At 55.1% G+C, this 14,895-nt stretch overlaps 1 protein-coding gene across 8 annotated transcripts; it reads right to left on the bottom strand.

Moving 5' to 3' along the window:
- Positions 1 to 954: 954 nt before the first annotated feature.
- NAXD (NAD(P)HX dehydratase) lies at positions 955 to 12,949 on the bottom strand. Of its 8 annotated transcripts, none has more exons than XM_015251081.3 (11): positions 12,838 to 12,890; positions 12,328 to 12,411; positions 8,857 to 9,007; positions 6,946 to 6,991; positions 6,147 to 6,235; positions 5,418 to 5,526; positions 4,644 to 4,694; positions 4,466 to 4,570; positions 3,492 to 3,612; positions 3,157 to 3,277; positions 955 to 2,392 (listed from the first exon to the last, which is right to left on the bottom strand). In XM_015251081.3, the coding sequence occupies exons 3-11, from the start codon at positions 8,958 to 8,960 to the stop codon at positions 2,242 to 2,244; spliced, it is 897 nt and encodes a 298-aa protein (XP_015106567.1). In that variant the 5' UTR covers positions 8,961 to 9,007; positions 12,328 to 12,411; positions 12,838 to 12,890; the 3' UTR covers positions 955 to 2,241. The 8 variants fall into 8 exon arrangements, with proteins under 8 accessions (XP_015106567.1, XP_072832661.1, XP_072832660.1 ...); XM_072976560.1 differs by lacking the exon at positions 12,328 to 12,411 and adding an exon at positions 10,468 to 10,623 and having other exon boundaries at positions 12,838 to 12,882; XM_072976559.1 differs by lacking the exons at positions 12,328 to 12,411; positions 12,838 to 12,890 and adding exons at positions 10,468 to 10,623; positions 12,711 to 12,824.
- Between the last annotated feature and the right edge of the window lie 1,946 nt (positions 12,950 to 14,895).

The raw sequence follows: 14,895 nt of genomic DNA, 5'->3' as shown, positions 1-14,895 counted from the left end.
AACTCGATTTCCGCTGACGCTCCTTTTCACCTCTGTTCTGTTTCATCTTTTTTAAGCAGCTGGTTCTTGGGGTAAATCCTTGGCTGCCTCTGAGCAGACGCCACAGGGGCCAGGGCTGTGCTCAGGAGAGGAGTCTGGGTGGCAGGGGAGAGAGCATGACCGTGGGGACAGGTGACCGAGGGCACCGCAGACTCCCTGACTGGTGGCTGGCAGCCTCGCTCAGTCTCCGCACTTGTCACAGGTGAAGGAGCTACACTGAACCAGCAGGAAACAGGGTGACCCTCAGCTCTCAGACCCAGGCCAGGCCACCCTCCTGCCCACCACTCTCAAGCTGCCTCATCGGCAGCCACAGCCCCGGGCAGCACGGAAGCACCCTCACGGCGCTGCTGTGGACAGCCCAGCCCGGCAGCCGCGTTTATTCGGTCACTGACCTGCGTGACCCTGAAACGCCGCGGTGGTCCCCGTCTACATGAGGCCTGTTCAAAGCTGACCTGTTACCAGTGACCCAGCTGGTGAGCAATGGAGCAAAGACCCCAGACGGCAGGCGGGCTCCTGACAACGAGTCGTGCAAACAGGGTCCCTCTCAGAGCTGCTGTCCGATGGCCGGGCGCCCGGCCCGACCCCAGGGCGCACTTGCTCTCCTGGCCTCAGGGAAGCCCCCGGGTGGGGCGTGTCCAGGTCTCTAAAGGACAGGGAAGCGGTGACCTCGTTAGAAGTACGGCCCCGGGCTCCTCCCAGCTCTTCCAGCAGAGGGGTCCTGCCCTCAGGGCGAGAACACGGCACTTCCCGCGGCTGCCTCTCGGCTCACTGGTTGCTGGTTGGCAGCAGTGAATCCACAGCATCAGACATATGGGCTGACATATTTTTGTCTCCCTGGTATTTGAGAACGGCCTTGCTTAGGGCTAAGTTGAAAGGTGGATTCTGGGTGTTTGAAAAAAATACAAAACACTCTACTGAGATAAACCAGATCTGCTTTTAACACAAACCACGACTGAGGTGTAAATCCCCAAAGGAGAAGCCAGCCACTCAGGCTTTCTGGAGAAGTTCCCACAGAGACGGGGAAGCTGCTTCACAGTCAGACGTGAAACCACAGTGGCAAACATTTTTAAAGGAATCTCGCAAGTTCACAGCTGCTTAAAGAAAGATCTGCCTGGGGAGAGGTGTCTGACCACAGAGCATGAACTGTAGACAGGCTTACAGACGTGGACAGGCCCTGCCCTGGGGAAGGCATCACCAAGCAGATGAAAGGACATTCAGATGCACTGCTGGAACCAACGCCGGGGAGAAATGCGATAGAAAATGAGTCACTGACCCGCCCACACAGACGACCACCCGCAAGCTGACCCAATGCCGACAATTCACCATCGAGCCTCATTTACTGCAGTTTCAGAGAGAACGTCTTTAATGGAAGCTGAACATTCTCAAGGCCACGTCCACTCTTGAAGCAGAGGGGCCGCTGTCCTCTGTCAGCAGGCCTGAGGACAGTGCTCAGCCCCCACCCCCAGTGCCGTCTCCCACCAGACCAGCACCCAAAGCCCCGGACGCCCCTCCCACTCGTGGGGCTGTGCAGGGGCCGCCAGCTGCCAGCCGACTCTGTGCCGACGCGAGGAGAGGCAAGCATCCCCACCTGTGCCCGTCTCCTTCTGTGGCTTCCCCAGGTGCCTCCGGAAGGACTTCCAGGCTCTGAGAGATCACTGCGTTTTCTGAAACACTCCCGCCAGTTAACCAGGACCGCGAATGCTTAGTGCTTCCCCAGGTGTCTCCAGCCTAAGCACTGTTCAAATGAAGGCCACATCCTTTGGGGGCCTCAGTTTGAAAAAGAAACATTACTCTGCACGGAGACATTTGAAAACCACTGACGGGACCCCCCCTGCCATGAGGAATGTCTGAGGAGGGAACCGCCTGTGTAACCAGGAGCAGCAGGAGGCCGAGGGTGGAGAGGAGGGAATGGCGCGGGGGCGCAGCAAACCGGCCGCCGCCGCAGCCGGGCTGCTGAGAGCCGGCTCGTTCTCACATGCTCTTTTCCGTGATGTCACTGAGAAGCTAAGAGAAGCCCAGGAACACGTTTCATGACATCTCTAGGTACACTCTAGTTTAGCAGGAAACCGTTGCATTCCCAGTTCTGACATTCTCTGCGTGGACCATGTCGCTGGGACTCACGAGGCTCCCGGGGGCCCGGACAGACTGGATGCGGAGCTCGGGTCTCCCCATCACAGCGCCCGCTCCTCCGGCCGCGCCCGCTCAGGTTTCAAAGAGCCTGCTGAATGCGGGCCCGACCTCGGCGATCATGTCCGTAGTGGTGGTGGAGCGGCCGTGCTTCTGGAAGGCTTGGTGGCTGCACTGCCTCGTCAGGGCGCATGCGCCGAAGGCAGCCACCAGGAGAGGGCTGAAACTGGAGGAGGGAGAGGTTAGCGGGGCCGTGGCTGCTCCAGGCTCTGACTGTCCCTCCTGGGTCACCCTGGGACCCCAAACGGGCAGTTCCAAGTCTGACGTGCCTCCGAGGCAGAAGGCGGCCGTTACCGGTAACCACTAACGCCGGATGCTGGTGTTCCCGACAGAGGCCTCCCAGGCACGCCTGTGCACCAGGAGGGCGCCGAGGACACAGCTGGCTCCCCTGGTGAAGGAGAGCTCTCTGCTGTCGCAGGGCGTGAACAAGCCCAGAGATCTGGGGTGGAGCGTCCTGCCCCGATACTGGGCCCCCACGCTCTGTCTCCACATGCACCCACTTCACCAGGTGTCCTTCCGACCCAGGACACCCACCACTGTCACCATGGTGGGTGCAGAGAGGTGCCCAGACCCCCGGAGGGGTGGGGACTGCCCAAGATCACTCGATGCTGACAACAGAGCCCACACCTCATGGTTCTGCTGCCTCCTGGAGAAACCCCTCTCTCAGGATGAGCCCACCTCTGCCTGCGTGCTCTCCCTGGCAGCGCCTGGGCAGAGGGAGCACCGCAGACCTCCCGAAGCGCTCTCATGCCCCAGAGCGACAACTGCCCAGCCCCCTGGGCACTGACAGGCCGGGTGGGGCCCAGACCTCGCATGGAGGAAAAGCTCCCTGGGGGAGAGTCCTGGGACAACCCCTCCCTGGAACCCCCTCCACGTGACTCAGGCATTTCACCTGAAACACGACGCGTGAGCAGTGAAGACACAACTTACCCGTCTGTTCTCTCGGGGCCGGCCTGGAGGGCCCAGTGCACCAGGACACCCAGGGAGCCGGACAGGAGGTCCCCCTGCCCCCCGCACCTGCGGCCACTGCCCTCCTGGCTACACTCCAGCACTGCGGGGCGGGGGGAGGGCACGTGTTAGAGGAGGGGCCGCCCAACGTCACCTCACTCTTCCCCGCCGGTCCCAACACGGGGGCCACTCTGCTGGAGGGACACGGCTGGCAGAGCGTGTGCGTGCATGCCCGCATGTGCGTCTGCACGAGGACCTCTGGAGCTGGTGCCCACACCCACCGGCCAACACTTGGCACGAAGCCCTCAGCCACTCACCCTGCTCGCCATCAGAGATCACATCCCGCTCCCCTTTCTGGACCACGGTAACGTTCCCCAGGGCCTGGCTGAGTCTCAGCACGGCTCCACGGCGGTCCTGGCCGTCCAATGGGTCTCCCAGCTGTGACGGCACCCCAGACAGACGCAGTTGTCATTAGGCAGGGAAGAGCCCGCCACCCTGATCCCAACTCCTCCGGGGGCCACCGGGGCCCCACTACAGAGCCGTGCTCCATCCACCGGGGGAGGAGGCCTGGGAGGTCCCAGGGCTCAGTCCTCCAGGCGGAAGTGACGCCAGGGGCTTGGGCAGAAATACTGCGCCGGTGCCCACCCCTACCTGCCAGCGCGGAGTTCAGGACCACTGCCCATGGCTTGGATTTTAAGTTTGCCAAAGAGATGCAACTTTGATAATAAGCAAACATCTGTGGGCACTTCATGCCCTCTGGGTTTACACACACAGCTGACCCCTGAACCACGCGGATGCGAACTGAGGTGCCACTTGTAAGCGGACTGCATTCCGTGGTGAACACTGCAGCAAGGCACAACCGGAGGCTGGCTGAATCCGTGGCCGCAGCACTGAAGAACCGTGTTTATGGAGGGCCGACTGTGAACTACACTCAGATTTTCGACCGTGCAGGGTTGGCACCCCTAACCTTGCACTGTTTGAGGGTCAGCTGTATTATTTCGTCCTCACAAGCCCTACGACACAGACTCCATCATTATCCACATTTTACAGAGGAGGCAACGCCAGGCAGGGATGGACCGATCCACCCGAGTGCATGGTGGCAGGAGAGGCGGCTGACCCCAGGGCCCACCGCCCACCTCTCATCCTGATGGAGGACGCCACATCACACACCAGCAAGAAAGAAAAAGGCAGGCATGTGGGCAACTGCGTCCCTTGACTGCACATCTGCCCCACAGGTGCACCACCCTGGGTCCAGGGCCAGCGCCCGTCCCTGTGCGGTTGGCCGACTCACCACAGCCTCGGAGAGTCTGCTGAACTCCACGTGGTTGGGGGTGAGCACCGCCTTCTGGTAGCCCCGGATGAGGGCCGGCTGCTGGGCAATCAACCACAGCCCGTCCTGTGGAGAAGGACCCTGTTAGTGCAGGGCCGCGGGGCCGCAGTGAGGAGGGGCAAGGGGCGGTCACACTCACCGCGTCGATAACGACGGGGATGCCTCTGGCCTTGGATGCTTCCAAAATGTCCTGCACGGAAAGAAAGCCAGGCTGAGCACTGAGCCCTCACCTCTCAGGAAAGGGGAGAAAACCCAGCAGCCCATCAGCAAACAGAAAACACAGTAAATGTAAAAAACAAACAGAAAAGACCCACAAGAACCAACAGCGTCCCTCTGTGAGGCCGGGCACTGGGAACTCTGCAGCTGTGAGCCCTGCCCTGCCGGCTCGTCTGTGATGGGGACTTCGACCGTACCTGCTGTCCCGTGCACTGTGCCCCACTGGGCACCCCAAAAAGCGCCACAAAATGTGGTCTCAGTCACCCCTTCCTGGGAGGCACAAGGCCTGGGAGCCAAGCATCCCCAGCGGGAAGGGTCGCACTGGGAGAACATGAGCCTGACGCCCAGCCCGGCCGCCGCTCTCGGCGCTCAGCCGGACGCTGGGACTCGCGTCACGTCGAGAGCGGGAACGCGGGGCCCCAGAGCGACTTCCTCCGGCCACAGCACAAAGGAGCCAGTGCCCCGGGAGCGAAAGAGACCCCCCGCGTCGGGTCCAACTCTGCTTTTAAGTGCATTACTACCCTTATGCCCAGTTTCTCCTCTACCCCCAACCCAAATTCCATCCATCTCAGCTCTTCCGTGAGGCAGCACACAGAGTAAACAACAGAAAATGCAAGGAAAACGCTCTGTTCAGACTGTCTGAGATCGAAGAGCTGAGTCCACGGGACCAGGTGCAGTTAACAGCTCTACATGTTACCTTGACGTTGCTGAGAAGAACGTCGTCTCTGCCTAAGCCAGGGCCCACGACCAGGGCGTGCAGTCGGGGCAGCCACTTTTCCACGTCATGAACGGCATCAGGGCTGTCCCTAAAAAAGGAAAAGAAGCGCAAAACAGTTTACTTACAATTTTCACTTGTTTACTTTATTAATGGAACTACAGATTTTTCCAGATTTTCCTCCCAATGTCCTTTCCCTGTCCAAGGACCCAAGACACGACCCCATCAAAGATGTCTAGCTTTCAACATTTAGATGCCCTCGAGAGCATTCTGCTAAGCAAAGTCAGTCCAAGAGAGACAAATAGTGTATGATCCCTCTTATATGTGGTGTCTTTAAAACAAACAAACAAATGAAAAACCACAAAATCAAGCCCATAAGATACAAAGAAACTGGTGGTTGCCAGTAGGGCAGGGGGAGGGGAGGGAGGGGTGTGTGTGTGTGTGTTTTAAAGAGTTACAGGGACCTGACGTGCTACACTGTGGACAAATCTCAGATAACATGATGCTAAGGGAAACAAGGCAGACACACAAGACCTCATGTTGTGTGACTCGTCCACACTGTCACCCACGGCCATCTGTCTGCCTCCTGTCTTCAGACCTGGGCTCGATACAGTCTCCTCATTTCCCTGGACAGAACCCATCACTGGCGCCCTGCACCGCGGCCCTGCGGCAGACGCCCCGTCCCCTCCCCCCCACCGTGCCCCCACTCACAGGACTGGGTGGACAATCAGCTCTGGGCTATACGCCTTGATCACGGGCGCGGCCTCCTGGGTGCAGAACACGTGGGACAAGTCTGCGCCCTGAGAAGGAGCATAGGAGGCTGACTCACCGCGGGGCTCGCTCTGCAGACGCCCCAAGGGGTCCTGGCTGTGGTCCCCCGACCCAAATTGCGCAGACTGTAAAAAAGAAGCTCCTGCTGCCACGGTTAACCCACAGCTGGGGCAGCGCCTAAGGCAGGCCTCGGGAGGAGCGGGCATCTGCTGCCAGCCCAGCCCCGGCCGCGCCACTGAGGTCCTCAGGAGCAGCACGCCTCGGAGCATAGCCGCGTCCCGCGCCCTGTGCCCACGGGGCCCTCAGGACTCGATGAGGCAACTGCCAAGGTTAAGCGACGCCAACTGCTTGTGCCTGGACTGAAAAGGCAGCCGGGGCCACTGTGGTGAAGAACGACTCTAATAAAACTCCAGTTTAAAATGAACCCGACGAGGGGGGTACAGCTCAAGCGGGAGAGCACGACGCTCAGGAAGCCAGAGGCGCTGGGTTCGCCCCCCAGGACCCGCTCCGAGCAGGAATCAAGGAGCAGATCTAATGACCTGCCCCTCATTAAGTGAGCCCAGCCCGAGGCCCTGTGGCCGCACGAGAGGTCGGGGCGGGCTTGAAGGTGTGTCCCCTCCCGGTGATTACCCAAAGACGTTATTTAGATTTCTATCAGAGAGCAATTGCTTCAACCACATGTAAATAATCCAACTCTTTATGAGACACATCCTAAAAAAGAAGCTGTAAGTAAACATACCACTTTGAGAGCTGAGATCGCTGCGAAGTAGGGGGCCCCCGTGTACCTGTGAAGAAGGTATCAGTCAAGCACTTCCGGGCGTGGGGCGTGCTCACTGGGCGTGTCAATAAATGACAGACGTGAGGCACCCGCACAGGCCTGGCCCTCGGGGGTAGGGGGGGTCAGGAAAGGGGGGATGAACCTGGCTCCCAGCCAGAAAAGCCGTCTTTCACAGGAGGCCCCTGCACCGGGGAGCGGCCGTGTGCCTGCAGCCTCTCAGTCACGGGACGCGTCAGCTGAAGGCTGGAGGGGCGGCTTCGGGCTGGGGTGGCGGTCACATGGAGGGCAGACTTATCAAACTGCAGATTTATAGTAAGTGCAGTTTACTGTACACCAACTGGACCTCAACAGAGCTGTTAAAAAAGTCAGTCTCCTGGATAAAACAATGCAGCAAGATTTCTATCACCGAAAAAAAAATCATTTTTCTACACCGAGAATAATTGATTAGAAACATGACGGCACCTACAGCATCAGCAAAAACCATAAAGCAGCTAGGAATTAGCCTTATAAACACACGGTAACTCTGCGAGGAAAAGGTTAAAACCTATTAAAGAGTCCAACAGACATACACTTGATGACGTGACTGAACATAAAAAGGACACTTCTCTCTAGATTAACACAGACACAGAAAACACTTGACCTATGAGAAACGCACACAGTTGCAAGTAAGAGAAAACATGAGACCATGTGGACAAGACAGGTTCTGTTCGCAAGGATGGGTAGGGATGTATGTTAGGGGGAAAAATGAAGAAGTAGAAACTGGAGGTTTGAGAAGACAAGAAGTTTATCAAAGGCACCTGCAGAGAGACAGTGTGCTCAAGGTGTCCCCAGGCCAGAGCCCCTGGACTGGCGGGGCCCCCAGGGCGGGACCCAGCCCTCCGAGAGCTGCAGTGCGTGGAGACTGCGGTCACCTTGGATGCGGGGCCAGAAGAGATGCGACCCACATGCCTCCCTCACGTTCTACCCCACTGCTCGGAATGTCTGTGACTACAACGAGAAAATCCTTGACCCTGACCTCAGATAACTGATGGCAGGTAACCTTTCTGTCAATTCCCATGGGTGGAAAGTTCTGCAAACTCGAACTGGGGACGTGCTCAGTGCACGCTACACGTGACACCCCCCCGGAGCAGAGCCACCAACTTGCCAGCAACGCCAGAGACGGGACAGGTGACACACCCCCGCAACGTGGACACAAGCCTCACTGGTAAGAAAGACACCTCCCTTATTCAAAGAGTGCAGTCACTGTCCTGCTGGTGAAGAAACAACCTGGCCACGTGCGACTTACGGCAAACAGGCCGAACTACGTGCTGAACCGCTGAAAACACAGGCCAGGCAGAGACAAGAAATGCGAACAGAAAGCAAGCAGAAGCCGAAACGGTGACCAAGGCAAAGGCAGCAGGTATCATTCACAAGGGCAAGCCGCAAATCGCTATGTGTCCAACGGCACAGCAGCGAGAGACACAAACCCAGAAGGGAAAACAGGCCCTGGAAACAAGGAAGGATCGGTCAGATTTCATAAATAACTTCCAGCGGCATCTTCAGATCAACAGAGCACACCAAGCAGACGCTGAGTGTTTCCATGCTCATCACAGAACTGTAACATGTGCTTCCAGTATTAAGCCTCGCCCGCACAGAAAGTGTAAAACAACAACAAAAATAGTCTCACCCCCAACTCCAGGCAAAGCCCTAACCTGGACACACACCAGCGACCAGCTCATCAGGGCCCCTGTTTTCTCTCCTGCTCCACCAAACCGCCCACCACTGAGGAACGCTGAGTGTCACACTATCAGACCACACTTGGAAATGATTCCGGGGGCCCAACCAGACAGACGGATGGACGGACGGATGGACAGCGCCGTCTCTGGCACTCACTCTCGGCAGCCCCCAACCACGCCGACCCTTCCGTCCTGCCCCTTGTGCTTCTTGGCGGTGAGAGGAGGGACGACGTTTCTCACCAGCTGTAACGCGTCTTCCATGCCCCTCACTGAGTGCGCGTTATGCAGCGAAAATGCTCTTTTCAAAACTGAAAAATAGGAAAGTGACATCATTCAGAAAGGTAAGTATTAGCACACACAAGAATCAGAGACAAACAAAACACTGCACTAACCACGATGCTCCCCAGAGCTGACTGAGCATGAGTGGCACCCAACAGTGCCATTATTTCATGTCTTAAGCAAATGACGTCCGGAAGTAACACCACAACTGAAACCTGCTGCAGGAAACGGAGGTACTCTGAAACCTATCAGACGACTGGGAAGTCTGCTTAAGCTTCCAGAAAGTCATTACTTAACGAATGACACACACTTCCCTCAACCTTCCTTCAAGTTTGTTAGGTCTCTGCTCCCATCTGTTACCTCCCACTGTCTATTCAAGTCAGATTCAGGTTATTCCCAATTCAGTTTTCCAGGCTTGGTTCCAATGCTCAATTAGACACTAATCAAATAACCAGGAGATGCATTCTAAATAAAGAACACATCTTACATTGGGTTCAAAGTAGCATCTTACAATAGTTTGATCATTTTGAATTGTCTATAAATTGCTAATTTTAATTGGCCTTTCTTGAAAAATTTCCTGCGTGGGTTGTACGCTTTGCTGGATTATTTAAAATAGCTCAGCTGGACAAGAAATGCTATGTTTGTACAGCCCCACGTATGAATAAGTAGATAAAACATTTTCTCTAGAATTAAAGGATCTTTGCTGATATGAACAATATTTAAAAAAAAAAAAGCACCCAATAGTTTCATCCTTCTCATCACCCGAGCAGCTGAGAAAAAACAGACGTGGGTCATTAACTATCATCCACCTAAGCACCTCTCTGCCATCTTCCGAATCAATACAGTAGATTAAAGCTCCAGAGTCCCTGTCCTGTAACCTTGACCGCTAAAAGACACAAGGATTGTGCAACGGTCAGTCCAACGCTCCAGCCCAACCATACGCAGAGCGAGGCCACCGGGGTGCTGAGCTGACACACAACAGGCTCTCGCTCCCCGTCCCCACTTCACTCAACCTCCCGCAGGCCCGCCTGCACCCCAAATCCCTAGCCGCACAGCGTCCTCGCCAGGAACAGGCTGTGAGCCGCTCTTGCTCCCTGGGGAGCGGCAGGACAGGAGCTGGAGCTGTCAGAGTCAGAGTCAAGGATGCACAGCTGATGGGCCGTGTGCGCAGTCAGGAAGGCATGTGCTATGTGTGTTTCAGACTTGAACACACCTAGTATAACGTGACTGGTCAATACGAGAACATCAGAGAACGATCACTCCCTCAAGTGCCCTGGAGCAATAAATACAGTTGCTTTCAAAGTCTGGAAATTGTAAAGATAGAACCCAAATTTACCAGTCACTCAAGGAGTGTTCTGGGTTCCTTACAATTTTTGGGTTGGTTAGATGCCATCGCTTTAAACTAAGCACTGAGCCACACACAAAAGATCCCCAGGACCACCTCTCTACCCTCTGCCTCCACACAGCGCGGATGCGGTACAGCCCCCACCTGTGACTGAAAGGCCGGACTCCCAGCCCCAACAACCTTCAGCAGAGTCTGGCACAGAATAAATGATGAATTAGCGGCATCTTGGTTCACTCTCTTCCTTGGCAGCCAGTTTATCCTTCTTTTACAGACAAGGAACTAAGGCCCAGAGAGACAGACCTGTGAAGACGCCACGGTCAGAAATGGATAAGCCAGGGCAGAATTGCTACTGAATGCAAGTTCATGGGCCCGACGCACAGTGAGGCCAGACAATACTGAAAAGTCAGAGTCTGGGGCAGAGAAAGGTTTATGCAGGGCCAACCAAGGAGAACAGGTGGCTCTTACCCCAAAGTCCCAAACACCCCCACCACACCCAGGGTTTCAGCTGAGCACTTTCAAAGGCTAGGTAAGGGAGAGGTGTCCCAGGGTATGTGATCAGCTGTGCACAACTGGTTCATGCTGCAGTAACAGGGTGGGCAACACTGTCAATCTTTAGGCACCTGAAGGTCTAGGGGCCACGTGCTCAAGATCATCAAGTAGCTAATTTCTTCCATTTCATGGTGGGTTTAGCATCTTAAAAACTCAGGAAATAGGTGTGAGATACTAGTATCTGGGTCCTTCAGAGAGGAGCCACAACAGAGGACATGGGGGAGGAGTCTGTCCTGGGAAGGCCCCCAGGGTCCTGCTCGGTTCCAAGTCCCCCTTTCCTTCAATACACCTCAAGACTGAGGCAGACAGGCATTGGACAGGAAAAGGAATAATGTTTTGGACAGAGAGGTTCATCACAAGTTTGGCAGAAGAACTCGGGTTTAGGCGGACTTGGTTTCAATCTCCAACCCTGTTTCATCCTTCAGGGAATGGGGCATTTTACCAAAATGCTGCCATTTTTAGGCAAAAGAAATAATTTTTCTTTAACCAAATGTTCGCCCCACCAACCAAATTAGAAGTCAAATCCTTCTCAAATGCCTTCTGAAACCAATTTGGGATGGGGAAGAAACATCACGGTTGAGAAGTACAGTATTTTCACTTTTTAACTGGAATTGTGTGAGTGCAAAGTGCAAGCCACAATGCTCGCCAGCATTCTGTACCACTCACCTGCAATGAACACCTGTTAGTGAGAGAGCCAAAGGAAGGTCAATTAAATTTCCCTACACTCCACAGAGACTCATGTTTCAGCTGGCTTACCGACACACCATTCAGACTTAGCTACAGAAGTATTTAAACATAAATATCAAAGTTCTTAAGGATAAAAAGCCCTTAACAAGAGGCAACTTAAGATTTACCCCATTAAATAATTTGTCTTCATACAATTTTGAATCTGGAAGAACAGGTCAAACCCGTCTGGCTTTTTTTTTGTTTTAAGGAAGCATGACTGAGCAGAGTTAAATAGATTTGTTTATTCTGGGCTGTTTTCTAGAATTACCTGCCACTCAGCTTTCTGTGATATCAACGTTTCTCTGTGAAATGTACTTTAAATTTATGTGAACCATAAATAATTTGGAACATATAACACCAATCCTTAAATTAACTTAGATGCCTTAAACCTGGAATAGGAAGTCAGTGATCCAGAATTCTACTTGTTTTTGGTAAAACTTCAGCAAGTCAGTCTAATAATGAAACCTCAAGCAATCTCAAGGACAAATCTTGCCAATTAATCACAGAGCGTATGAATTTAAGACAAACAGCTACCAATAAAATATCTCCAAACTGGTGCCCAGAAGCACCTCCGCTGGTGTTACTGTGTGAAGTGCAGAAGCTCAGGTACCCCTCAGCTCTCCTCAAAACACTTGGAACTACGGTGCCAAAAACCAAAAAGCCAAAACTCCCTAACAGTTATTCTCTGCCGCGCCTACTAATGAGGACTACAGCAAAAGTGCGTTTTACCATTTTAGCCACTTTCTGGCTGGCGAAGCTTGGCTCAGAGCGACTCTTCCCTCCAAAGATGGATGGGTAACAGCAGCCTCCACTCTGCCGTGAGAGGTGACATAATACAGCACACAGCCACTCAGCGGTGTGAGCGACATTCGGTACCACCACCCACCGGGCAAGAGGCAGAAACCATACAAGAGGGTTTGGGCTCCAAGTCGAGGGCACCTGTTCCGTTTATTCCGTTTACGCCTAAATTCGTTCTCCACAGTCCGCCCTACTGGGCAGCCAAGGCCGGGACGGGGTGCTCGGGGTGGTCCCCAGCCAGGTGACCCCGCGCCAGCGGCTCCCCGCGACGCCGGCTGCGGCCCTACGGCGGCGCCTCCCGCCCGGACGAGTACCTGCGTCCAGCGGCGACCCGTACAGCGCGAGCGCGGCCGACAGCACAGCGACAACGGCGGCGCCGGCGACCGCAGCCCAGGCCCCCGTCCGGGTGGCCATGCCTGGGAAGGCCGGTACCAGGCTTACCTCGCCTGCAGCCCCAGACTGCCGCGCAGCCGGAACCCACCGCCATCGGCGGACTTCCGGGCTCCCGGCAGCCCCCGCGCAGCCGCAGGAAGCACCAGCCGACTTCCGGGCTCCCGGCAGCCCCCGAGAAGCCGCAGGAAGCACCAGCCGACTTCCGGGCTCCCGGCTACCCTCTTGTTCCGCTGCCGGAAGTGGGCTTCCCTCTCGCAGCAGTCCTTGATCCGGGCTCGCCCCGCCCCGGACTGCCCTCCACCAGTCACAGATGGCTCCAGATGATTGACAATCCTGCTGCCCAACCAGGCCTGGGCCCCACCTCTGGGACCCCTGGAATTTCGCGGGAAGGTTTAAATGGAGATGCGTCTTAATGGTTTAGGGGTTGGGATGTTTCTATTGTTCGTTTTGGGGGCTGAAAGCATTACAGAAAGTGTTCGAAACAGAATGGTGCCTCGTTGGTGGGCAAGTCGTCCCTGGGACGCCTGTCAGGTGGCGTTAGGCCTCGGAGAGCAGGTGGATGCTTGGAGGACCGCCTTTTCCCGGCCTGGATCTGTTACGTGCCCCTCCGAGGTCCCCGGTCCCCGGTCCGGTCTCTCCCGGACCCCCGGCTGGTCCATCCGCCTGGCATCTCCCAGAGCAGCTTTTGGGCCGCCAGCCGTGTCCCCCACCTCAGTGGCTGGGAGCCCCTCTTTCCAGCTGCTCTAGGCAACACCTGGAGGGCATCCGGACTTCTCTGCCCCACACGCACCCCTCCTCCTGTTGGCCCTGCCTTACGAACGTCTGGAAGTTGTCTCCCTGCACACCCGTTTGAAGCGCCATCAGGATTAGGTGGTTGTAGCCCTGGCGTTCTGTATTCGGTTCCTGAGACTGCCATAAGTGGCCCCAAACTGACGGGCTTAAACAACAGACATGTGTATTCTCACCGTTCTGAAGGCCAGAGTCTTAAGTCAAGGCTTGCTCTCTGGCTTCAGGAGGGGACCATCCATCCCATGCCTTCCCTGTCCTGTGGCTCCATCACTCCAGCTCTAAGTCACTGCATGCACTTCCTCAAGGAAGGACTCTGTCCTCGGTGTTGTTCTCCTCTTATGAGGACTCCAGGCACGTTGAATTAGGGGCCACCTAGCTCATCTTGATCATCTGCAAAGACCCTGCTTTCAAGTAAAGTTGTGTTGACAGGTACTGGGGGTTAGAGCTTCAACATAATTTTGGGAGGGGGCCCAGTTCACCCCTGTTGGCCTAAAATAGACTGCCAGATAGTTCTTCAGAAAAGAGTTTTATTTGGGATCAGCAGAGAACTGCAATTCAAGGTCTGCAGCCACTGCGAACCACGTGCAAGTTCCCCCACCACAAGAACAGTAGAACAGTGTGATAGGAAAAGGCAGTTGGGAGGGCTACAGTAAACAAAGACTCCACGGCTTTTCTTTGGCTGCGTCCTTGCAGGAGAGCAGAGGAGTCTTTCTTCTTCCTGTTGGGCTCTGCTATCCCCACAAGGCATGGAAGCCCCCTTTTGGTCCACAGTTCTATTGAATTGAGGGTTTCTGTTTATTAATTTTCTGCCCATAACGCCTTCTAAATTCCCCTCTCAGCTTACCTACAGCATCAGAATGATTTTAATGAAAGCTCACACAACTCCTGCACAGATCCCTCCAATGATGTCCACGTCACTCCAGATGAAGTCTAGGCCCTTCCTTCTGTGACTTTCCAGCCCCTATGTGATCGGTGCCCCAGTCTCCTGCCTCCATCTGCATTGCTCCCTCTCTCCCAGCCACATCACTTCTTAGCCCCTATTCTAGCTGCCATGGGTGTTCCTGCCTGCTGAAAAGCTCTTCCTCCTGATGCCTACCTAGTTCATGCTTTCATTTTATTTAGGTCTCTGCTCATGTCATCTTATCTGTGCAAACCCACTCCTGACCGTTCTGTGTAAAATGATCCAAACCCTCCTCTTTCCCTATCCTACAGCCCTTACTTCGCTTTATGTTTCTTCTGAGGACTTCTCACTACTTGACATGTGCGTTCATTCATATATTCATTGTCATATGTCTCACCATAACTAGAAAGTTAGCT

The sequence above is a fragment of the Vicugna pacos genome, chromosome 14 (genome assembly GCF_048564905.1).
Source record: "Vicugna pacos chromosome 14, VicPac4, whole genome shotgun sequence".
Classification (NCBI taxonomy): domain Eukaryota; kingdom Metazoa; phylum Chordata; class Mammalia; order Artiodactyla; family Camelidae; genus Vicugna; species Vicugna pacos.
The sequence above is the reverse complement of the archived record's forward strand: the minus strand, read 5'-3'. Positions and strand labels throughout refer to the sequence as shown.

Coding starts and splice junctions, on each gene's coding strand:
- NAXD (XM_006218167.4), bottom strand. CDS start 12,810: ATGGCCACCCGGACGGGGGCCTGGGCTGCGGTCGCCGGCGCCGCCGTT. Junction 6,992..8,856: donor GTGGTTGGGGGCTGCCGAGA/GTGAGTGCCAGA, acceptor CCTTCTTCACAG/GTACACGGGGGCCCCCTACT. Junction 5,527..6,146: donor CTGATTGTCCACCCAGTCCT/GTGAGTGGGGGC, acceptor TTCCTTTTTTAG/GGACAGCCCTGATGCCGTTC.